Here is a 26798-nt window from a genome sequence, read left to right on the forward strand (position 1 = left end):
GAAAAGACTGAATTGAACAAACACTTTATTTTACAGTATGTGCACTTATGTGTAATTACAGTGTACTTACCTAAGAAAGCACTGGGTAACAAAAGGTAACTACTGTACATGGGTTAAGGTTAGGTTCAGGGTTAGTACCTAGTTATTACCCAGTAATTGTAATTACTATAATAAGTACATAGAATGTACATAGGGAACAGGACTGTAAACTAAAGTGCTACCAATATTTCAATTTCATGGTCACTAATCAAATAACCAACTAACCAAGTTTGTGTGTGAACTTTACAAACTTTGTACAGACGGTCAGATGTTTTTCAACTGAAGATATTCTTTGGATCATTCTCAAATAATGCTGGTGAACATTAATGTAGGTGTTATCAGATTTGAATAGAGATTAATGAAATTTTTTGAATAGATCAAAACACCTTCAGGGTTCTGCGCAAGATTTCATTTCTAGAATCACATATACTTCTGTACATACCTCTGCTATAAAACGATTACCAGTCTGTTTATCACAATATTTCTCTTCAGCTACTGCTTGCAGTTGCTTAATGCGTTATAGTAATACAGAAACAGACTATTTAATTTGTGCATAGATTTGATCTGAGAAGTGTCAAATGGTGCTATACAAAACAACTGTTCTTAGCAAAAAGACATTTTTAGACATCTCTAAGCTACACAACTTTGTGACTTTAACCGTTATCCTTATGTTACCTTATATAAAGCGCTGACGTTGTTCAGAACAGACTTTAAATAGCCTATAATAGTAGCAGAGAAGTACAGGCAACATTATGTTTGTACCTAGAGTATCTGTGAACTTACAGTTACCTCCTGCAGTTTGTACATGTTAATCTGTTCTTTGATGCTTTTCCATACAAAGTTTTCATCTGATGCTTCAAGGCACAGAATGGCTTTTCCTTCCCATCACACATGAGGCCTTGGTGTTCATTGTTCATATCGTGATGATGGGCATAATGAGATAGAGATTGATAGCCTGCATCACGCAGTACATCCTTGGGGTGCGTGCCAGCTTAATAGACAGATTTGAAATGACAGGGGGTTAAGTATCCCTTAGATCCATTTCTGTTTGCCCTTTGTCTTATCGACATATTTCTTAAGGAAGCCGTCTGCCGTTCCTCTAGTTCCTCTAGTAATTTTATGCAACGTGTCTGAGGAGGACATAATTCCAAACAAACTCTATTAGATCATTGAATTATTTTCAGTTGCTGAAGTGTGATTATGCTTAACAGTTACTGTCACTCGTTAATGTTTGTCACAATGTTGATATAAACTGAACAAATCATGGCTTTGCTGAGGTTTTAACATGGGTCGCTTGCCCTACTACAATATGCTAAATGCTCTTTGAATATTAGAGGCGTCATGCACCTATTTATTTATTTATTTTTTTTTTTTTTTTTTGAGGGTGCACAAGTAATGTCATGGGTGGTTGCAAAAGAAGGATCTAAATGCAGCAGTTTTCAACATTTATTTTAACAAAACTCAGGACACTGAACAGAACAACCACATAAAACGCAACAATAACGGACCATGAACAGAACAAAACACAGGGCTTAAATAGACCAAACTAATTAATGAAATGAACCACAGGTGTAACTGAATCAGTAACCAAGGCAACAAACATGATAATTAACACAGGCAGGAAAACTAGAACAAAGGAAACATGCACCAAACACAGGAAAACTGAACAAAACCCTGATAAAAAAACAGTTGGTGGACAAGGAGAGATTTTATATGTGGTTCAGTTTTTGTATAACATGTAAGAGTACTAATATAATAATGTATATAATAGAGTATTAATAATATAATATAATATAATATAATATAATAATCTGGACTGAGAAGCTAGGATAGGCTCCAGCATCCTAACAGTGGACAAACAGTTTGGGAGATGGATGGAATTAATTCATACTTTTTATATACAAAAATATAATATAATATAAATAATTTATTTATTAGGAATGCTAAATTGGCACTGAACTTGACAGTGTCACAAAGTGGCTGTAAAAGTGCGCATAAAGACGAGGGATTAAACGAAAACAGACTTTATTAAATCCGCAACAGAAAACTCAGGAGATCACAGGGAAAAACATAGATACATACATAATACAATGAACTGAGATTTTAACGGGTTAGTAATTAATGACAGAATTTTCATTTTTGGTGGAACTAACCCTTTAAATACACAAGGAGTAGTAATCAAGCAAACTAGTAATCAAGTAAGCTAGCAACCAAGGAAACTAACTATGAACACAAGCAACCGGGAACTGAGCAAACAGAGTGAAAACAAAAACAAAACAGAACATAACAGTATATACACATCACAGACAGCAAGTGACCACCATGCATTTTTTATTCTGATAATACTTAGCTCATTTTATTGAGTAAAAAGTGACGCGAAGTTAGGTAGATTATGATCAATTCAATTTAAAGCAAATTATCTGCAGAAATTAAATTTAGACATGTTTAGAATAGACAATTTAGGCCACCGAATTTTAGACAAACGTCATTTATGCAACTTAATTCAAAATTTTAAAATGCACATTGCTTCCAATGTTGTTATAATGTGAAGCATTAAAGCAAACACAAGCCTAATGGGGGTGCAAAAGACTTTGTAATGATGAATATAACCGCACACTCACTTAAAAGTTTATTTTTACCAATGTTTCAGTAACAAGCCTTTGTTTCCTCCGAGTGTATTTATCATAACACACAATTTTTCTCTTTTTTTTTCATGCTGCACAGGTCTTCCACAAGCAAACAGGGACAGGATATTTGAAGGCTTGACCACAGAACAGGGATTCTACACATCAAAGGATTTCCTTCCTTTGGTTGCAAAGGCCAGTAAAACAGGTACCAACGAGAGAGAAAAAAAAATGTTAATTTGGAATTACTGTATACTGGCTACCAGTTGCCGTCCTTTCACAGTAATTTTATTTTCACATGTTCTTTTGTAACAGTATTACACTTACTGGGAGAAAGTACATAACAGCTCCTGAAGAGTTTTCATTTGTGGCATTCACTGGTCAAACTGTTAGAGTCAACTGGTATTTGATATTGGTTAAGTCTTTATGCACTGAATTTTACTTACAATTTGTGTTATTTGTTGTGTCTTTTTCTGTGGTGCGTGTTTTTTGCAGGCATGTGTAATTGCCGTTTGCAGCTGCCAAAGCTGCATGGGAATGTGATAGTCCTGGGCGCAGGAGACACAGCGTTTGACTGCGCCACCTCTGCTCTCCGCTGTGGAGCTCGACGAGTCTTTGTGGTCTTTAGAAAGGGCTTTACCAACATTCGTGCTGTTCCAGAAGAGGTAAAAAAAAAAAAAAAAATCAGTTCAGCAGCACCTGCCGCCAGTGATAAATTCCTATTGAAGGAACAGCTGTCCTTAAGAAGACATTTTCTCTTTTTGTCCTCTTAAATTACATTTTGTGTGGATTTTGACATGTTCTTTTAGACGTTTTTTGTTGTTGTTGTTGTTGTTGTTGTTGTTGAGGTTGTTGTTTCACAAGAATTTAGGCAACTCTCTCTCTATCTCTACTGCTGACTGAGATGACAAGTAGATAGACAGACAGATTACTGTGTACCTCTACAGAAAGAAATCTTCTTCTGTCTGAGTATTTCTCAATCTCCTTTGCTCCTTTGATAATTCCAATAATTTTTTAAAATGCAAAATCTAGTCTGTGCAGCCTTAACAAAATTGATTTGAAACTTGTATTATTATTATTATTTTGGTGCTGCTCATGGACAGAAATATCACAGTTCACCTTCAAAATTATCTTGTGCTGCACCAGACTGCTTAAAACCCTAAAATAATAAAAATGATTCCCAAATGTATGTAATGTATTCAAGGGAGTGTAAAAAAAATTAGTGCCTTTCTCCTAGAATTCAACTGAGAACATAGCCCAGTTTCGAAAGCCATTGTTTCATTTATTACTGATATTTTGCAAAATTCTATCTGTGATGTGGAATAGTTACATTAAATATTAATCATTTCAAATGGAACCATATCAAAGTTAACACAGCTAGCCGTAGATTACACAACAGACAGTCAGAATAAAAGCAATAAAAGTCAGCTGAGAAAAACTGAATGGCCTCACTTAATGGAATAAGCTGACAGTAAAAAGATTCAGAGTTAAATATCTATGATAACTGAAATCTAGTGTAAAATCTGGAATGGTATGAGCCGGAGTTAAACATGGATCTTTGTCTGTGAATGAGAGGTCTGAGATAAAAATAAACATGTGAAATCATGATTAGATAGCACACAGGACTATGTTAAAGGCACCGAAGACTTACGTTTTTAAAACAGTTAATTATCACATTACACAAAATTAAATTATTGTTTCAGGTACAAACAACTAAAATAATATACGGTAAACGTATGTTCAGAATGCATATAAATGCACTGTAATGCATTAAGTGTACTTTAATGCATTAGGGTAACAATTACAATTTATATGTCTATATTGTATCTAGTGTCTATGTTAGGTTGGCTCAAACACAATAAACTAGAAGATGAAGTTTTTATTATTATTATTATTAGACTTTCCAACCTCAGGTAAAAACCTTGGAGTAAACGCAGTTGAAAAAGAAAAAGTAAAAGAAAAAAAGTGAGAGAACTTTCTGTAAAGGTGACCATGTTGAGCTGTTATAATGGGCAGCACTTTATATAATAAGATTTATTTTTCTGTGGAGCTTTTTAACAAAGTAATTAAGACATATTCTTTTCTCAATGACAACTGTTGCAACGCTGCCATGGCAACAGTGTCAAGAAAGTTAAACTTAGAAATGTGTAACTACAGAAACTATTAGATCTGCCTTTGCTGTGCGAACGTTCAAATAGGGGTGTGCTAAAGCACCATGGCCATAAATTAAGCCTCTTCATAATGGAGGAATTTTTATGAAAGGTGTTAGTTTTATTTCTTCTCTCAGTCCATGTACATTTAAGGAATTTAGCAGACGCTTTTATCCAGAATTACTTACAAAAAGTGTTTTAGCTTGACATATCATACCATTGTGATCAACAGATGGTAAGCATGCAGTTTAGAATAGTATCAACTAGGAAAAAAAATATTTGTGTACACATACAAATAAATGCTTACTGGTACAAATAAAGCTAATATAGATACAATAAAACCTAGTGCAAATAAACAAGCCAGTTCAAGGTTTCTTTTTAAAATAATTCAATAAGTATTTTTTTTATTTATTTAAGCTAGGGTGGTTTTTAGATAGGATGCACAGAAGCTTGTTTTTGATAAATGTAGCTTCTGAAGACATCCGTTCATCTAGGTAGAAATGTTAGACATGAGTTGATTTGTGAGGTACTTGGTTATCAGAGGGTGGGAAAGTGAGAAATAATTGATTATCAGCTCATTAAGAATGACAGATGAAGACAGGAGAGGTGATAACTACAAAACCATTTGGTGTAAAGGGAGAACAGAATTGGTCTGAGTACTAAACCCTGTGGAACTCCAATGGGTGTGGAGATGAAGTGTATCCTTTCCATTATATCTAGTAGGTTCTTTTCTGAAGGTACGATGAGAACAATGTGAGTGCAGACCCTGTAATTCAGTCACTGTGATTAGGGCCATTTTTGTGGAGTGTGCCATTTTAAATCTAATTTTCATCAATTAAGTTGTTCTTGCAGGTGTAGTCTGAGATACGTTTGAACACAGCACACTCCATGTGGTTCTGCAGTGGTTTTGCTACATTGGTTTATTTAATTTAATTTATTTTTTTCCCACTGCTGTTCATTATCCTATCAGAACAGATTTGTCACCCATTTTTTGGTCACTACCCACCAGCTGAGAACCACTGCTCTTCATTGCTGAGGAAGGGCAGTAAAGATCTGCATAACTTGTCAGATGTCCATGACTACAAGCCAATGTGAAGATGACCAGAAGTTGGGGAGGTCAGGTGAAGGTAGAGGTGATGAATAAGAGTGTTAAGATGGAAAAAAGCAGGTTCGAAAAGGGGGTCAACAGTGCATGTGGAAGGGTTGTTGTAGTCTAAGTGCTTTCGAACCTGGCAAATGGTTTATACTGGAGTGTTTTATTGGAATAGGTTCTTAAGAGTAAAGAAATGATGCACTGGTACAGATATCAGAAGATACGGTGGGAGAAGCTGGAGGGTTAAGTGGTTAGCAGAAGATACAGAAATGCTTTGTAGATGATTTTAGGCTGTTTTCACTAGGAGGTTTGGGTCTCCAAAAAGTAAATGGCACAGTACAGTAAAACGGGTGATGCTGTCTGTAAGCAGAAAGATGTTCAGGTCTTCTGTGAAGTTTTCTGGGAGTCCTGGTTATAGCCAATACTTCAACTTCACTATCATGACTGTTTTTTTAAAGATGAATGCATTTAGTTCTCTTCACTCTGTTATCAAGCATTCACTTGTTCACAATTAGAATCACATGCTTCTCATTTGATTTCTGTTTTTTAAGATGGAGGTGGCCAAAGAGGAAAAGTGTGAGTTCCTGCCATTCCTGTCCCCTCGTAAGGTAATTAAGAAAGATGGGCATGTCGTAGGCCTGCGTTTCTGCCGCACAGAGCAGCGGGATGATGGCACCTGGATTGTGGATGAGGAGCAAATTGTCCACCTGAAAGCAGACTTCATCATCAGCGCCTTTGGCTCCATGCTGAACGATCCAGCAGGTGAGCCTCAGAAAGGACGATTGCTGTAGCTGGTTTTAATGAGCTTACATTTATATGAGTTTATTATTGTTTTCATCTCCTTTTTGAAGCTAAATATGTTGTATGTTGTAAGAAACAATAGTTTTATTTCCCATCATCCCAAATGTATTTGTTTACCAGGCAATGTAGTTTGAAGGTACCCAAATGAACGATTCCATTACTTATTATTTTGTGCTGCACACCGGGCACACCGGGTTAGAAACAGTTTCTTCTATAGTTTAAAAGAGCACATGTTGGTGTACCTGTGGTCCATGTGAAAGATTTCCCCAGCGAGCCATCACAGAATGCAGACTGTTCCCTCGTCAATAAGCATTCAGCACCGCCCCACTTATCTTTCCTTAGCAGATTTTAGTAGCCACAGTGTGATAACCATCACTCTGAGGGAGAGGCAGGAGATGATAAGACCCTCAAAACGAGAGCCTTGTTTCATTATGGGAATCCTTTATCAATCCACCATCACACATACAACCTTATTTCAGCAGATTAGCCAAAAACATCAACCACACATTCACATATTATGTCTGGATCACACATTTTGTGCTTCTTGACTATATATATTGTAATTTTATATAATTTTCCATTAGGCCTTTTTGTTTTAAAAATGCTATTAAATATATATATATTTTACAGTTGTTTTTCCTTTATAAATTAAATGACATAATAATTTGAATGAAAAATAAAATTGAAAAATTACCATAAATTTCAGAATGTCTTAGTATCTGGTTTGTCCCCCTTTTGCTTTACTAATCCAAAGACTTGCAACGGAAGAACATCTGATCGTCAATACAAAGAGACATGATCACTGTCACAAATATACTTATTTGATGTGTGATCTATAAATAGGGCAGAATCTTAAATATTTAATGTTCATTTGCTTTATATTTTTTAAGAGCCTAAAACTTTTTATTTCAAGGTTTAAATTAGATTTTAATCCCAGATGTGGCCTTAGACTTTTGTACACCACTGTATATCATTGTGTTTATTTGTCAGCACACATTCATCCAGCTATTTTTCACCTCCTCATGTTTTTACTTAGTGTTTTGTTGTCCCAGTGTTGTTGCTCTCTAGCGAACCTGTCATCCATCCTAAACACTGTAATGTCTCTGAGCGGAGAGACGTTTCATCACCAGCTCGAAGCTCAGAGATAGCAAGCTTATAAATGCCACTCACTCCCCGCACCTTGGCCAAGATATGAATTACTTATCCACTTCAATGGCCGGCGGAGTCGACAGAAGAGGGTTGCGTTGCAGTGTTACAGAAAAGCTGAGATAGCGAGAAATTCACCCCCTGCAATCTTGGGTGGGCAGGCTGGTCGATGATTAGGTCACCACTGGCCAGCGGGATGAGCAGCTGACTGGCTACTTTTACCACTGTGGACCCCATGAAGCATGACGTTGTCTGTATTCAGACCCCTAGGTCTCAGAGCAATGCAGTTTTGAGACATACTCACAATTATGTAGTTCACCAAAAAATTAAATTCTGTCATAATTTTTACCCTTATTTGTTAAAAATATATTGTGGAACACAAAAGGTGAAATTTTGAAGAATCAAGACCAGTGTTGTTATCGTCAACTAAAGCTAAAACTATTAAATATTTTTTTTATAAACTATTTTTTTTTTGTTAATTGAAATAAAGCTGAAATAAAATAAAATAAAACTATTTAATGAAAAATTTAACTTAAACTGGAAATGTTGGCTTTGCAACTAACATAAATAAAATAAGTTGAAGTACTAAAATTACTAAGACTAAAACTGAAATAAAATAAAGTTAAATAGTAATATAAAAAATATTAAAAAATAAATAAACAAATAAATAAAATAAAAACTCATTCAAACTATTAACAAATAGTATATAAATATTACTAAAACAACACTGGCACATACTGAAATTTCAGTCATTATTCACAAATAATTTTTCCCCTACAGTGAACTGTTAACTTGAGATATGCAGATCAGTGAGTCAGTGAACTAAGCTTGAAAACTCGTTTAACTGGATTGGTCCTATTTGTAAATGATTTGTTCTGTTCGATGAGTGAACTGAACCGAATCAACCAGCTCAGTTGAAAATAATAATTTGTACACAAATTGGTTGGATCGAGTTCGATGCTGAGTTGGTGGCCATGCTTGCCTGGGCCGCTGCGAACATCGGGCTGGAGTGAAATTCTTCACACTGTCCCGAGCGTTCGCGGTTGGATGATTGGTATCTGGGCCCCAGTGCTTTTCTTCCTTGAAGTGCTGGCGATGTCGTGGAGGGCACCTTTTACTGCTGGTCCCACTTTGTAGGTTCTTCCATCCTCACTACCCTCGACGGTGGGGGAGGTACATGGAGGTTCCTCATGGAGGTGGATTGTGCGATTGCAGTGCATTTATGTCCACAAAATATGCTGGACAGGCTGCTTCCGCCTTGCATGCCATGGGCATCCTGCAGGTCCATCAGGCCAATATCATCTGCAGGTAGTCATGAGCCAGGATTGATGTAGGAAGTGCGTTCGGCGACCAACTTTACCAACAGGATTGTTTCGCAGCAAAAGACCTGAAGGATGCATACTTACATGTCTCGATTTTGCCTTGACACATACCGTTTCTTTGGTTTGCTTTTGAGGGTCAGGCATACTAGTACAAAGTCCTCCCTTTCGGGCTGTCCCTGTCACCTTGCGTTTTCATGAAGGTCGCAGAGGCTGCCCTTGCACCGTTAAAGGAAATGGGCATTCACATTCTCAACTTTCTCAGTGACTGGCTGATCCTAGCTCACTCTCGAGGTTTGTTGTGTGCACTCTGGGATCTGGTGCTCAGACACCTCAGCCGTTTTGGGCTTCAGGACAACTGGGAAAAGAGCAAGCTCTCCCCAATGCAGAGCATCTCCTTTCTCGGGATGGAGTTGGACTCAGTCACTATGACGCGTCTCACGAAGGAGTGTTCTCTCCCTGGAGACATTCAGGGGAAAAACAGCAGTTCCACTGAAACAATTTCGGATGCTCCTGGAGAATATGGTGTCCTCTGCGGTGGTTATGCCACTTGGGTTGATGCATATGAGACCGCTTCAGCATTGGCTACAGACTTGAGTCCCGAGATGGGCATGCCGCAGCGGCACACATTGCGTGGCCATCAGGGAGGTTTGTTGTCGCTTATTCAGCCCTTGGACAGACCTTGCATTTCTACGGGCAGGGGTTCCCCTAGAACAAGTGTCCAGGTGTGTTGTTGTCACAACAGACACATCCAAGACTGGCTGGAGTGCTGTGTGCAACAGGCACACTGCGTCAGGCTTGTGGACAGGACCTCAGCTGCAGTGGCACATCAACTGCCTCGAGTTGCTGGTGATATTGCTGGCCCTGTGGAGGTTTCATATGTTGATCTAGACGGACAACATGTCAGCAATCTGAAGTGGCTGCAGGCCACTCAAATCCCAGGTGAACTCGATCGTGCAGTGGATGCGCTCTCACAATGAGTGACACTTCAGGGGAAGTGGAGATTCCATCCCCAGGCGGTCCAGCTGATTTGGAGTTGATTTGGCAAAGCGCAGGTAGACCTGTTCGCTTCCCCAGAATCCTCCCATTGCCCGCTGTAGTATTCCCTGATCGAGGCCCCCCTTGTCAAGGACGTGCTGGCACACAGCTGGCCCTGGGGCCTACATAAATATGCATTTTCCCCAGTTTGCACAGACATTGTGCAGAGTCAGGGAGGATGGATAACAGGTCTTGTTGGTTGCGCCATACTGGTCCACCCAGACTCATGCTCCTTGTTATAGACTTAAAGTGGAGTCTGTTCGCGAACTGGTGTTCTTCTCGAGGGGAAGACCCACAGAGATGCACAGTTGGGTCAGTGCTTTCCTTCCTTGGCTGGCTGTCCCCTTCCACCTTGAAAGTGCATGTGGCCGCTATAGTAGCACATCATGCAACAGTGGATGGTAAGACTTTAGAGAAGTGGCACATCATGAAGCAGTGAAGCAGTGGATGGTAACACTTTAGGGAAGCATGACCTGATCATCAGATTCCTCAGAGGCACCAGGAGGTTGAATCCTCCTAGGCCACACCTCATTCCCTCATAGGATCTCTCTGTGGTCTCGCTAGGCCTATAGAGAGCTCCTTTTGAGCCACTGGAGTCAGTTGAGCTTAGATCCCTCTCATTGAAGACAGTGGAACCCTCATCAAGAGGGTTGGGGACCTCCAGGTGTTCTCTGTCAGCGAAATGTGCCTTGAGTTCGGTCCGGCATTCCCCAAATGATTTTGAGACCCTGGCCGGGCTACGTACCCAAAGTTCCTACTACTTCCAAGTAGTGAACTTTCAAGCGCTGCCTCGGGATGAGGCAGACCCAGCCTTGTCGTTGCTGTGTCCAGTACGCACCTTGTGTGTTTACTTAGACCACATGCAGAGCTTCAGAACTCTAAGCAGCACTTTTTGGGGGGGGGCAGCAGAAGGGGAAGGCTGTCTCCAAATAGAGGATGGCCCACTGGATTGCAGATGCTATTGCCTTGACATACCAGGCCCAAGGCCTGCCGTGCCCTTTTAGGAGTGCATGCACACTCCACGAGAAGTGTTGCATCCTCCTAGGCTCTTGCAAACTGTACCTCTCTAACAGACATCTATAGAGCAGCAGGCTGGGCTACACCCAATACCTTCAAGCCAATTTCATCCTGTGTACTACTGGGTACGAACAGGTAAGTTACAGGCAACAGGCCATGTTTACCGCTTGTACATAATGCCTTTTCTCTCCCTTAGGTAATAACCTGCACTTTTTTTGTCCATGTGAGTTCCCCGGACTGGCGAACCCTGAATGTATCTTACTTTTCAGCACCCTGCTGCAGTCGAATTTAGTGGAGGAATTCAACGCCAGGCCCAGTACTCGTAATGCATGCCCCTTCGGGTCAGCCCGTGTACTGGAGCTAAGTGTTCCATATGTAGCGATTCCCTGACGGTAATCCCATATGAGATATTTTCCATGACACGGATTCCCTAACGGTAAACCTGTATCTTTCTGTGCCGCCAGTCACTGTGCTTGTAGAAGGTAGGACCTATTGAGGAGACTTCTTTCCATGTGTGGTACTTCTTGGTTGGTAAGTCCATGTGATATATTCTCCACATGTTAACATCCCTTTGGGCAGAATGTTGTCTCCAACGTGTTCCTTTCTGTATGGAAAAAGAAATGCTTCTCCAGCGCTTCCTCGGGTCCGCACAGCTGTGAATTAAAAAAAGAGAAAAGGTCCAAAGACTGGCTTAGTACAGTACTTCCCATGGTAAGTACTGTCCTCTCTGTCCCAGTGCGGTACATAGGACTACATGGCTTAAGTGGGGCATTCGGTAGATTACAATGTTGTTACCAGGCACATGGGAGCTTGCCGACATCTGCACCGCCAAAACCTCGTAACATGGTTCAGTTGTTGTGGCGTTTTTCCCAGGGGAGCCCTAGTGTCAGTCATCAACACCACATCGTAATGACTGACAGATAGGGAACATCTCGGTTACTATTGTAACCTCCATTCCCTGATGGAGAGAACGATTCGTGGTGTCCCTCCTGCCACAACGTTGAACTGTCCATGGATATTTCTAGGACACTGTCTCAGCTCCTCAGCACAAACCCGAATGAGGATGCACGCCGGCTCCTTTTAGACCCATATGTCTGGGTGAGCGACGTGTGCAAGTTCCACTCGCCAACCAATTTTCATTGGCCTTTCCTCAAAGTATCAGAGGTGATTAGGGCTCCCAAGTAACAGTAATTGCAATAGTCTTTTCTTCCCTATTGTCACGTATATCTGATTAAAACGGCTTCTCGAACAAGAAAAAAAAAAATGTTGGGCAGGACTTCATTTTGTCCATCGGGAATTGATTGGATGGTTGTGGTTTGCTATTGCTCTGATCTCATGTGAGGGACAGGTTATCCCTCGTGCCAGTAAACACATCATCAGAATATGGAAGAGATGTTGCTGCAAGAGGGAGGGGTAGTTATTTTGATTAAAGATTACCAGGGCACATGAATTAAAAAAAAAAAAAAAAAGATATGCACACATAAATCATTTACGATAAGCACTTCAATATTACATAAAAAAAATAAGAATTGTCAATTTTGATTTTATGGCGACTTTAATATATTTCCATTTTTTTTTAGTACTGCATCCTGCATTCTCCCTTTTGCCCATCCAAAGTGGCTTTGTCTCCTCTAAGCTGTTGCATTTCTTCATGCCAGCATCTCTCCTGCCTGTATTTCACACAGCATTCCATCTTCTAATGGAGCTTAGCAATGAGCAGTTGTATGAGAAGTTTCTCTGGAGAGTACTACTGGATTCTGAGAGGAGGCCATTTCATTTAAGGGGAAGATCTCAGGAGTCTCTTAGATTTGTCACACTCCACAGCCCGCATGTGTGTGCATGAGACAGAGAGGGGGGGTGGGGGAAGAGGGAAACAAACAGGAGGGTGTGAGGATGTTTTTTTTTTTTTTGCTGAAAGTGATGAGGCCGGCAGTCTTCATGATCACTGGAGCGTCAGGCGAGGAGAGCTGACGGAGGGACTAGGGGATTGGTCTCAAAAAAAAAGGAAAGGGAAAATATACTCCACAATAACAGCCACAGCAAAAGCATCAACAGGGCCGTCAGGGTTACAAATTCCTTTGCTTGTCTCATGCAGGAATCCGGAGGGACTGTCATTTCTTCTTCCATCAAAGACATGTCTTCATTTTTTAGCTTAAACAATATCTAGCAGTCACTAAGTGAACAGTTATGTGTCCTCAGTGGCACCAAAAAGTATTTGGACACTTATAGAGACCATACATTCAAAATCAAAGTTTTGTGGCTTTGTATTTGTGTCTACTAGCTGTATATTATATAGAGTTATTTTTGGGGAAAATGGACCAAAAAATTGATGACTCATCCTTCACAGATTTTTGTTCAATCAAAAGCTCTTTAGAATGAGAATGTCCCTCCCCCAATAGAGTGCAACAGTGACTGCCATCTTTTTAGCGGTCTTGGTTCCAGAAGTATTTTTCCCATTCATTTTGATTTAAAAAAAGTCTTTAATAAAGCATCAAAAGTCATGAACTTAACCAACCAGCTACGAGGTGAATAACAACATGACAAGTTTGATTTAAAGAAAGAAAGTAATTGAAAATAAAAAAAATTAAAAAAAAAAAAACACAAAGGTACAAGACAGTGTACTTAACTGCTTTAATGAGGGAAAGAACTACAATCCTACGAAGCATTGCGAATGACATAATCGACTTAAAATGAAAAGAAATATAAAACTATTGATTTAAAGCTGCAGTCCGTAACTTTTTTTTGTTTTTTGAGCAAGTACATAACCAGCCAGTGTTCAAAACTATCTCCTTACCTTAGCCCGATTCACAATGGTAAGCATGTAATAATGTTTTCTAATCTAGCGTTTTCTCACAGCAGCCGGAATAATTAAACTTATCATTTTGATGGCGGATTGTATGGTATAACAAATGGACAATTAGAGATTAGACTGTACAGAAATTGAAATCTACAGGTAATGCTAATACACACTAAATACACATAGTCACGCAATGCTGATGTTGTTAACATTAACAATTTGAGAACAAAGTATAACAATAATAATTTGCATGGTTTGATGTGATATGAGCTAAGCGATCGTTGGATTTAATCACCATTGGTAGTGAGATTTATTGTAATATTTATTTTCTCAGTTGGTCAGAACAAAAGTGGCAGATTTGTTACTTGTTCAGATGACATTTTCTAGAGAAAATTCTTATTTTGGTCATACTTCCGGTGACTGACGGCCACGCATTCTCCTCAAAACATTAGATTCATCCGTGCTGAGGTGCTGTGCCAATGCACAACCCATGTAAAGATGATAATTCCGGAAATAACTGCAGGTTTCGAAAAGAGATGGTGACAAAGAGGCAAAACTTATGCACTGCAGCTTTAAAGTTGTTGATTATGTGTATAGAAACAATATCTATTAAGTTTATTGAAAAATATGCATACTGTATGTACACTAATATTAAAGTAGTTTGAGAGCGTAGACCGACTCTATTACTGTACATCAGTCACAGTGCTTCATGGGAGTGGATGGGGACTAATGTGTTTTTCTGACACAATTTGTTGCGATTTGTTGCACAGTTCTCTGATTGATAGAAATTTCTCTGCAGACTCATGGGTAATGAAGTTTTTCACCTGGAATTCTGCTGTTAAAAAAAATAAGCATAAATAACCTCACAGCTTACAGTTTGTCTTTAAAGTTTATAAGTTATCTTTTAAAATTCCCCTATGGAGAAAATGAATGGGATTTTTTACTTCCGGAACTCGACTGTTGCCCTCTACTACCTGCAGCTGACTAGCGAATAGCAAATCATTATTCATGCATGTGTAACTAGCCTATTGACTATTAAAAAAAAGAAAAAAAAGAAGGAATTATATTTTTCGTTATGTTCCATCCAAATGATCTATCTTAATATGAAATATGTCAGCAAATAAAAAAAAATTGCGTTTGACAACAAAATATTAGAACAAATGCCATTTATTTGAAAGACAACAGTTAAATTTTTTTAGCAAAACATTAAAAAAATAAGTTTGTTATGTTATAAATGACAATTTTTTTAAATGATTAAATTAAGACTAAAAGTATTATCTGGTTGTTGAACATAACTTAGTGGAATTTGCACATGTGAACTACACATGTTTTCTCTGCAAGGACACCTGTGTGACCGTGAAGAGAAATAACTACATACATCCATTAAAAAGACCTTGGATGTGCCTGAAAGCTGAAAAATGCATTGTACGTAGGTTGGAAAGCAACAAGACACATTTGAATCCAGTGTTTTTGTAACAAAACACTGTCTACCAAAGTGCCGTCATCTGCTTGTTTTGTGAAGACAGCACAGATATATCCTTTGTTGCTTATAATTATAAATGTTCTTACTGAATGAAAGTAATGATTATTTTCAAAAACAATAATAATAAAATACTGACAAAACTTTTGAAATGCTGTGTATTTATTTTTTTATTTTTTTAAATTCCTAGTGTGCCCTTCCCTGCTATTAGCCCTATTTCAGACTGTAATTGTTTCTCACGTGGACATCTGTAAAAATAAATTTGCATGGCAACTCAGTAATAAAACTCCTGCATTCAGATGGCTATTTATTTACTGTGGAGGAGCGAGTTTAGTGATCCTTCGAACCCGGAAACGTGCTGCTCACGTGGTCGCATGATTGTCTTCTGTAAATAAAATGTCATATGCTTGGAATAATATGAATAAATTCAGATTTAATTTAATAATAGGAAAATAATATCCTATTTATTGTGTGATTATTTAAATCTGTTTAAAAAAAGGAAGATAGACACACTATAGTTGAAATGGTTTTGTCTTGCATTTTATCTCAAAATGATGGATGTCATTTTAAAATTATGGAAATTAGCGTAAATAAGTTACCACAACCTCTTATTTACATGAGGAAAACATAAAGCTGCTTAGTTTATATTTTTAATGTATATAATTGTATACAATACATTTTACGATAAAATTTTAAGGCTGTATTGCTGTAACGGCCCATTTCAAATGTTTACATGCTATTTTCCTCTTTCTCCTTTCACTGAGGTGGAGTGGTGATGAAATATTGTTCTTGTAAATACTTCCTAGCTTTTCAGTAATAAAAGTGTACATATTTAAAATGCATGCAAATTACAGTGAAGCGCAACAGTTATTGTAACTGTGAATTTTGAATTGATCTCTTGTAAACTCAGAGATGTGGATTCAGACGGTTCTTATAATTACCACACGACCTTGGCATTTGTCAAAAAACAGTAGGTAATTCAATTTTTACGCGGGTGGTGGGAGAAAAACACTGACATTTTGGATTCAGATGGCAATAAAATCAGACTAGCCCCTGTAAATGTTGAAAATACCTTACGTCCCTATGAGAAACAATTACCGTCCGAAAAGGGCTATAGTTGTAAATTAGACATTTTCATTGAGTTTTCATACACTCTGACAACTCTAATCTTTGCAACATTCTGTGCTGGAACAGTGAAGAAGGCCCTGGAACCAATAAAGCTGAACGGATGGGGGACACCTGAGGTGAACTGCGAAACCATGCAGACCAGTGAACCCTGGGTGTTTGCCGGCGGAGACATCGCCGGCTTGGCCAACACCACCGTGGAGTCTGTCAACGATGGCAAACAAGCTTCCTGGCACATCCACAAGTACATCCAGGTGGGCTCTCCACTCAATAAGCCAATCCATCTCATTCTGCATTTGGACGTCTTACACAACATGCTTAGTGTTTGGCCACAGTTGTGTAGCTCTGAGAGCCTGCTTCACATTATGTGTCAGTGCCAGCAATTTTCAGTATTAGCGTAGCACTCAAAGTTTTACGCTCACAGTTTTTATAGCGAGGGCATTATTCCACAGGGATTTTTTTTTCTCAGGGTGACATCTTGAGTGCTTTTTGGCTTCGACACTCAAACAGTAGAAGTTTCTTCCTTCGTTTTCCTAGAAGAAGACTATTTTCTGCGATTTTGCACACCGACCTAAGTGGCAGCATAAAGAGAAGGTTCATGCAGAGGTTAATCGCTAATGTAACTGTGGCCAGGGGAAGTCACGCTGAAGTGTTTGTTCGGCAAATCCATCCCCCCCCCCCCCCCCCTCCAAAACCATTCTGTAATTTTGGACTACAGAGAAAGAGCTGTTCAAATATTTGCTAATGGGTTCAGCAGTTCAAGATCACGTAAATCATTGGAAGATGAGATCACATTTTGTTGTGGGTGTTGTTTAAATTTCGGTTTTAGGGCTTTGTGTATGGATCTTCAGCGGAATGAGATGTTCTCTCACGCAGTGTGCTTGTTTGTCTGGGTTTTTAGCTTGCAAAAAAATGTTTCTTCGCTAGTAGCAATAAATTTCCTCTGTCACAAACAAACTAGAGTGATGAAACTTAATCAGCACATGCTCAGGAAGTCTCTCTGCCTTAGTGACAGTTTGAGAAATTGTCAAAAAAAAAAAGGTAACACTTTAGCATAGGGAATGCATAAAAACTATTAACTTAGACTTTTCCCTCAAAAAACTCCTAATTTACTTCTTATTAATAGTTAGTAAGGTAGTTGTTAAGTTTAAGTCTTGGGTAGGATTAAGAATGTAGAATAAGGTAATGAAGAATAAGGCATTAATATGTGCTTAATAAGTACTAATGAACAGCCAGTATTCTAGTAATATGCATGCTAATAAGCAACTAGTTAAAAGACCCTCAAATAAAGTGTTACCCAAAAATATCTTGTTGTGTGAAAGTTGAAATTGTTATTAATAATAATAATAATAATAATAATAATAATACAAATTATTAATAATAACAATAATAATAAAGATTCTTTTATGTACATTATTGAATGCAGCAATTGGCTGAAGGCTGTTTTTGACTCATTGCAGTATATATATGCAGAAACATGTAGTATTTCAACTCAAATATAATTGGAATTTAGACCATTCCTTTAAACCTGCTGAAAGAACCTTATTAATGGGAAAAAGTAGTATTACTAATTATTAAAGATGTTGTATTATTATTCCCTTGGGATGTGCATTTTTTGTGTTTTATGTGTTTATTTTTTTGTGTGTGAAAAGCACAAAAAAGTAAAAAAAAAAAAAAAAAAAAGTTTATATGTGTGTGTTTTCTCTGCAGTCCCTTTATGGTAATACAGTAAGCACCACTCCTAAACTGCCCTTGTTCCACTGCGCCATCGATACAGTGGACATCAGCGTGGAAATGTGCGGGATCAAGTTTCCTAACCCGTTTGGGCTGGCCAGTGCTCCACCCACAACCAGTGCAGCCATGATCCGCAGGGCCTTTGAGCAGGGCTGGGGCTTTGCCCTCACCAAGACCTTTGGCCTGGACAAGGTATATTTACAGAACACAGAAAATCAACATGGAGAATGCCATAGGCTCCACATGCACTCGTGGTAGGAATTGGGTGGTATGTTTGTGTGGGAAGCGCACTCTGCATTGCAAAGTATCAGCAGAGCAGAGTCTTTTGTACAACATCATAGAAACTGAAACCTTGGCAAAAATCCCCAAAAGGTCATAAGCATATGAAAGCACCAGCACGCTGGGCACTGCTAACAATAATGCTAGTCTTTCCAGCTTGTGAAACAGCTCACAAACACACACTCATACACACATGTGCACACACTAACACCAGCCATAATGAGCCACATTCTGGTGGCTTTAAAAAAAGCACTGCAAAACCAACAACCCTCCCATTAGGCAGCCATGCATCTGCCTTGTTAGCAGTGTAACATTTGTTCTTGACAGGAGGTAAAAAAAAATGAAACAGGCATGAGTTGTTTATTGAACTCCAGCAGAAAATCTTTTTGTTTTAATTTACTTTCTAATTCAAGTGATGGGAAAATTAATCGGTAACATCTGTTTGTTCTGGGCTTACTGGCAGTCCTTGATTAGTGGAGCTAGAAATGGAAATAGAATTAAAAAAAGAAAAAGGAAAGGAGAAGAGAGGCAGAGTGCAGGGTTTGAGTCCTATCAGATGTCACCATGGCAACGACAAGAGGCGTCTGCGCAGCTCTTCGATCAGAGCGTCAACTTAACAAAGAATTTCAGAAAACAAATGACAATGTTAATAATAATACTAATTTGTTACATTTATGTTAGGGATGCAACGATACAACTTTTTCCAAAATGAGGCCGATACCGATACTTTAAATTTTTTTGTACTCGCTGATACCTGTGATTTCACTGCATTTGTACTTTTTAAATATATTAGGTAGAGAAACCAAAAGAATATGAATCATAGTCATTGATTTAATTTGCTTAGCAAATATATATTTCCTTCAGTTATTTTCATGCTTAATTATGCCTGTTAAAATGTATTTTACAAGCTTCTGTTACTTTTACTGTTCATTCTATTGCTCTATCATATTTTATCTTTCATTTAATAGCACAGCACATATTTAGAGCTGCTTCCGCAGGGCTCAATGCTATAAGGATTTTTTCTACTGGCCTGGTCGGGTCAGTGGTTCAAATGTTAAGATACACACCAGTGAAATATCACAGTTCTCTAGTACAATTTTAATACTACAGCAAAAACTACAAGTCTTATTAATGTAAATTTAAAACATTATTAAAGACAAGTAAGCAGTCAGTAGTAAGATAAGAACAAATAATCCAATTGCAAATAGCACAAATAAATACAACAACAAGGATGCAAATGAAATAAAAAATGCTTTTCAGGTTTTCAGGTAGGTCTAACAGTAGTTTTCAGGTACAGAATTTGAATAAAGTAATCAAATGTAAAACAACACTGCATAGTCTTTAATGTATAAATTAGATATAGATGAATCGTTATCGAAGTTACAGAAGTCATTCAGTCAAGAGCAGTGAGTGATTTCTTTGTCCTTTGTTATTTGATTAACATTAAAAACACAGCAGCAGGTTTATTAAGCTGCTGACCTATTAAGAATGAATGCACAGATCCAATACTGTTACACATGCATTTTATTTCTCAACTGTTTACATTCACTTAAGACATAACCATGTTTACTAATATACTCGCAAAGACAGACGTTTTTACATAATTTTGTGTGAATTCATCAGTTCAAATGCAAGAAGACGTGAAGGAGAATTCAGTGCAGTATTCAAGTGCTGTCTGAGACTTCGCTTTCTGTGCGCATGCTTCTGATGTTTGTTTGTACACTTCTTGTCCTGTAAACGTCCTGTAATAATGTAGGGAACCACTCGTTATATATAAATCACGTAACGGTTCAAGTTTTTACATATATGATTTAGTTTTAATCCAAATGACACTTGTGTTAAGTGAGAGATCAGCAATCAAGAGCATGCAACAGAAGTGCTTGCTCACTTTCTTTTTACCATCAGTTAACGTTAGTATGTGCCTCATTTTACCTTTTTTAGCTATTGATATCCGCCCGAACTACAAACTTTCCAGCAATGTCTGCGAAAAAGGGATGTGCGCTTGACAAGCTTGCGTGTCTGTGCCGCTGCGCACTCAATCCACTCTGTGTCTCTTGCACAGCAGCTTTATTAGCACAAATATTTAATTTGTTTAACATTCTATTAATTCAATACATTTACTTCATAGACATACTTCTCTGATATATCCATTCTGCTCTCTGTTTGCTCTTGTTGGTGTTTCTTTGTCACAAGCACTGTATCGGTTGTTGGTATTGGAGCATTTTAATGAGTACGAGTACAAGTACACGAGCGCAGTGCATCCCTAATTTATATAGCATTTTTCTCGGCACTCGAAGCACTTTACATGTGGAAGAGGGGAATCCCCTTAACCACCACCGATGTGCAGCATTCACTTGGATGATGTGACGGCAGCCATATTGTGCCAGAATGCCCACCACACACGTTTATTGGTGGAGAGGAGACAGAGTGATAAAGCCAATCAGTATTTATATGGGGATGACCCTGATGTTGGACAGAAGCCAATGGGTAAATCTGGCCAAGATGCCAGGGTTACACTCCTACTCTTTTTCGAAGGATTTTTAATGACCTTAGAGATTCAGGACCTCAGGTTAATGTCTCATCTGAAGGACGGTGCTTTTTTTGACAGTATAGTCAGTATAGTCCCCAACACTACTGGGGCGTTAGGACCCACACAGACCAGAGGGTGAGCTGCTCGCCCTTACTAACACCTCTTCCAGCAGCAACCTATTTTTCCCAGGAGGTCTCCCATCCAGGTACTACCAGGCTCAACCCTGCTTAGCTTTAGTGGACAAGCTGTCTTGGGCTAAAGGGTGGTAGCTGCTGGCTGCAACTTTTAAAGGGTTAGTTCACCCAAAAATGAAAATTCTGCCATTAATTACTCACCCTCATGTCGTTCCACATCCGTTCGGAACACAAATTAAGATATTTTTGATCAAATTTAATGGCTCAGTGAGGCCTCCATTGCCAGCAAGATAATTCACACTTTCAGATGCCCAGAAAGCTTTTTGTGCAAGAATACTTTTTGTGCGGCAAACAAACAAAATAACGACTTTACTCAACAATATCTAATAATGGATTTCAAAACACTGCTTCATAAATCTTCGAAGCTTTACAAATCTTTTGTTTTGAATCAGTGGTTCGGAGCGTGTATCAAACTGCCAAAGTCACGCCCCCCCCCCAGTGGTGAACCATTGAAATTTCGAAACACTTATGATGTAACAAAGCCTCGTTTACTGAAATCACGTGACTTTGGCAGTTTGATACATGCTCCGAACCACTGATTCGAAACAAAAGATTCGTAAAGCTTCGAAGCTTCATGAAGCAGTATTTTAAAATCGCCTATCACTAGATATTGTTGAATAAAGTTATTTAGTTTTTTTGGCGCACAAAAAGTATTCTCGTCACTTCATAACATTAAGGTTGAACCACTGTAGTCACATGAACTGTTTTAAATATGTCTTTAGTAGCTTTCTGTGCATCTGAAAGTGTTAATTATCTTGCTGGTAATGGAGGCCTCACTGATGAAAGTATTACAGGTGTGGAATGACATGAGGATGAGTAATTAATGACAGAATTTATATTTTTGGGTGAACTAACCCTTTAAGGGACTTCAAAGGAAAAAAAGTAGTAAAAGAATGAAAGAGCAAACAATTTCAAAGAAATAATCATTAAAAAAAAAAAACACGCCATAGGAGGAGCCAAAATAATTGTATGATTTTGAAGTGTCTGAACAAAGCAAATAAAATGGAATGGTTTTTAAAAAATATTGTTGAGGGTTGAATGCTGTAAAATGAATACTGAATTAATATTTTATTCAATCTACCCTTCACACTCTGCGTCTTTGCTGTTGTCAAGACAATCTGTGTACTTTTTTAAAAAAAGTCAATAAACAAATAGACATAAAAGCATTGGTGGATTGTCATGAACAAAAACAACTAACTAATTTGATATTGTTCAAAATTCGCCCACTCTTGGCTGGTATATTAAATGTACCGATCACCTAAACCCCCATTTTTGCCATGCCACTCTAAATTGAAACTCTGCCCAGTCTGTTATAAAATCAGTATGCTCTTCCTAGAATATGATCATTCTAGTTCAGCCGTTTCTCTGCAGAGGACTGCGAGTCATGTGACAGTTACATCTAACTCGCCTCACTGGATACTGCGCCCATGTCAACAGCGAACCCTAGCTAATAATTCTTGGAATCTTACACTGCTGCGGCGAGATGAGGCTATATTTCAGTAAATAGAACTCATATTACTCTCCACGTTTTGGAATGGCTGCACAGAAATGCTCTCTCTCTTTCATTCTCTCTCGCAGGCAGGATAAAGAAAACCCCTCAGTGTCAACATGTTCTCTGTGTTTCCGCGCAGTGCTGTCATTAGAACATAGGGGACTTCTTTTTAATATCCTCTTCTCCTGAGCCACTCTAAGATGCGCCGTCCGTCGAGGCTGCGCTGCATCAATAGCGCTCGGAAAACCCAGCCATTTTCAAGATGGATATGAAAATAGCCGTGTGTGTATATGTGTGCTGAATAGCTAATTTACCTAGTGCTAACAGGGGCACTGAGCAAGCAGGCGGCACTTTCATTAATTATAATTAATGAGATGCATTGCATATGTAAATGTTTTATTTTTTCCTTCTGTCACAAGATGCGAGTCCCTTGGGAATTGGCACCACACTGACTTGGAATGGGCCTCGGGAATGGCTTTGCATGACAGATAGTGGCACTACTCTCTTATTCCTCATCTCTGATGATCTGAGAGTCCAGTGGTCCTCAGATCCACATGAGAAGGTCACATGGTCAGATTGTAGCCATCAAACAGCAAACGAGGCTTGTAGAGCTGATGGGTGCTGGGATTTCTGATGGATCAGAACCTCCAGGCCCAATTAGCCTTTTAAGTCATCTCTGTGTGAGAGACTTCACACAGTGTCACGTTCTTCCTCTACGGTGCCATCGCAGGCAGGCAGCTAGGAAGTGGCACGTCGGAGCGCCGGAGGGCTAAGGGGCCATCACTCAGTCAGTGCTGCGCTAATTGTACATGAGAATGAATGATGGCTGCTATTGTTCTTTTATGCGAGGTTGATTGCCTATTACTCGTGTTCTTGAGCTCACATGAGCGGTATCCTGAGCCGTTGGATCAGCTGGTTGGAGATGATGTTAATGCCGGCTGATTTTTTGATGGAGTTCATTATGCCCCTGCAGAGTCATGATGAATTTTAAAGTTAGCGAGAAAGAAGGTGAGCCAGATTTCCGTGTGCGGAAAAATACATCTCCCTCTCGCTGACACATTCATCATAACACTGTCTGGGCCGCTCCTGACAAAGCTCCGCAGCTATACCCACTTTCCCCTCTACTGATTTAGCCGGTTGGTTATGGATCGGAGTGGAGTGCAGAGACAGAACTCGCTCGCTTCCTGCATGAGAAATAAGCCCATCCCCTGCTGTTTAAAACACATTCAATCATTGTCGTAGCTCAGACAGGAGCTTATCACACCTAAGCTTTAAAACACACCACTCCAGGCTACAAGACTTAATATCTGCAGCATAAAACTGGGATGGTAAAGCAGATGAGATCCACATCTCCTAATTAGCCTCTAATTACATAGTGCTTTGCCCAATTAAGTTAGCGTTTACATGGGTGGGTGTGAGCACATTGTGTTCTTTTTAGTCCACTGTCAAAGTTATTTGACTGACTGGTCTGATCCTCTTGGCAGATATTGTCATGTAAGGTTTCATAAAACATGAAACTCAGTGGCTACAGTATATTCACACAAGCAGTGTTTGATATTAACAACCGTGTTTATTAACCGGTTTGACTAAAACAAGTTGCATTCACTGATGATGGATACTGACAAGAGTATTTACTAACAGGTTTGACTCAAAAGCTGCGTTCACACAGTCAGTGTATGGGATTGACAACCTTATTTACTAACAGGTTTCAATCTCAAAAGGTACATTGACACAGTGTTGGGGACTGATAACCGTATTTACTTTAATAGTCCCTTTTTTTATACATCAGCTTACAAAAGCGTCTTAAATACTGTCTGTAATAACCGAAATGAAGCTACTCTTCTATTCTTGAAATAGCCACAGATGGCGACTTTGATAAAATCAGACTGTTCGCAAAGATCCACCCCCTTTAGTTACTGTTGCTACGTCTGACAAGCCATGGCGCTCTCATGCCACACATCATGTGCTCAGGGAAAAATACACTGCGGAACAAAGAGGACACTGACAACACGCCAACAGACAAGACAGAGCAGGTTACTTTTAATATAAACAAAGTCTCAGCTTTCAAGTTTTATCATTTTTTTAAAAATATATTCAAACAATAAATACCGTTTTGTGACTCTTTAATGTGTTGTAACAGATCGCTGTAGCGCATCAGTTCAAGCAGCATGTGAACCGATCATCTCTTCCTACTATAGCGCCAAATAAACATGAATGAACATCAGAAGGAATGTTGTTTCAACCACGGACAGATGTCAATTCACACCATTTTTCAAGTTCAAGTCCACTAAGATTAATCTACTCTCTCCTGTCTGCTTTGTCGGACAGGAGGGCAACTACACAATACCCCTATTTTATGCTATTTTTCAAAATCAGAGAGTGTTTGACAGCCCTAACATTAGTGACTGACAGCAAAGAATAACCCAAAACTCAACAACATGAGCGACACCTAGTTGTCCACTGCGGTTCCATTTATACAGCAGATATATACCTTAATCTCAAAATTCATGCAGATTTTTTTAGACTCTCAGTATGTTTATAAAATACAGTTATATCAGTCTCTTTCATAACCAGAGTTTGTGTGAACTTAACCATATTTAGCACTCCAACCAGGACTGACAACCATGTTCTGTTGCTATGTGAACATAGACATATGGCCATTATTGAGGCCAGGTACTGACATTGGATGATGGGGGTGATGGTGCCTGGGCCACTGTTCCAATTTGTCTTAAAGGTGTTTAGTAGGGTTCCGCTGTGAGATTTGAGCAGGTTTATCAAGATTTTTTTTTTTCCACACCAGAGTCAATAAAATATTTCTTTATGTCATGGCTGTGTACAAACTAAAAGCTCAAATTTCTCTAGAATTGTATAGTGCAGCATTAAGACTAGTTTTCCCTGGAACAACAAACCTGTTTGATAAGAGTTTGATTTAGTTAGTAGTAGGCAGCATTGTCAATTTAGGGATTTTGTCACTAGATTTAGTGACTTCAATGCCCATTTTGAGACTTTTTTCAAAAGTTTATGGACAAATCTAGCAACTTCTTGGACAAACCTTATCTAGATTCTTATTTTGCCCACTGATCTATATTCATATTTATATAGATCAATGAATTTGCCATTATGATGTTATCTAGTGATATTTAGCTACCAGTTTTAGCTACTTTCAACTGAAAGCAGTTGGCAACACTGGTAGTAGGCCTATAGTTAGTAGAATTTGAATAGGATAATACAGTATGTCTGTATTCCACAGAAAACATTCTTGACTGGCTGTAACCCCAACAGGAGCTCCAGGTATTGTTGCACAGTTAGGTAGAACGTCTGTCCTCTCTTTTCCTCTTCTTCTCTTCAAGGCCCTTAAAAAAAAAAAAAAAAAAAAAAAAAAACAGGCAGCCTACTCAGTCCCTCACGCCCATGTGGGGCAGCCGGAGCAGGCAGGAAATCAATGGTGGCTGGGGACAGACGGCTGCCGTCCCACAATTAATGCCAATTTGTTATGTGCACGTATCTCTGCAGGGAGACATGGTGTGGGCGGAACTTTCCCGCACTGATTCAGGCACCTTGAGTACACAACTCCAGAGAAAGAGCTAGATAAAGAGTCTGTTCCCAGAGGTGAATTTAGATGGCTTTACATTCGTAGATGTTTGCATGAATATGAATGATTGCAATGAATTATTCAGATGTCTTGGCATGTTTTGTGAGTCTGTGCTGTTATTAACATACACTGTACCATTTTCAAAGGATTGTAAGTTGCTGCTAATAAGCTGTGAGGGATTCTATGTATAGAATTATAGATCTTGCTAACAACCTACATCTGACTAAGTGGCAGTTTTATAACTTGGATGATGAAACATTTAAAATTTTAATTATATATTATTTCAGTGCATGCATTCCCCGGAATCTGAACCCATGATCTTGCTGTTTTGAGCTACAGGAATGCCTA

At 38.8% G+C, this 26798-nt stretch overlaps 1 protein-coding gene across 2 annotated transcripts in view; it reads left to right on the forward strand.

Annotated features, from left to right (window-relative positions):
• The window catches only part of LOC127524791 (dihydropyrimidine dehydrogenase [NADP(+)]), a 132525-nt gene that overhangs the window by 44961 nt on the left and 60766 nt on the right, over positions 1-26798 (forward strand). For both annotated transcript variants that reach the window (XM_051916693.1, XM_051916702.1), the window contains exons 9-13: positions 2764-2871; positions 3159-3328; positions 6458-6668; positions 16699-16883; positions 18340-18555. In XM_051916693.1, the coding sequence (XP_051772653.1) occupies positions 2764-2871; positions 3159-3328; positions 6458-6668; positions 16699-16883; positions 18340-18555 (890 nt within the window). The remainder of the gene's footprint in view (positions 1-2763; positions 2872-3158; positions 3329-6457; positions 6669-16698; positions 16884-18339; positions 18556-26798) is intronic.

Source organism: Ctenopharyngodon idella, chromosome 2 (assembly GCF_019924925.1).
Source record: "Ctenopharyngodon idella isolate HZGC_01 chromosome 2, HZGC01, whole genome shotgun sequence".
Classification (NCBI taxonomy): domain Eukaryota; kingdom Metazoa; phylum Chordata; class Actinopteri; order Cypriniformes; family Xenocyprididae; genus Ctenopharyngodon; species Ctenopharyngodon idella.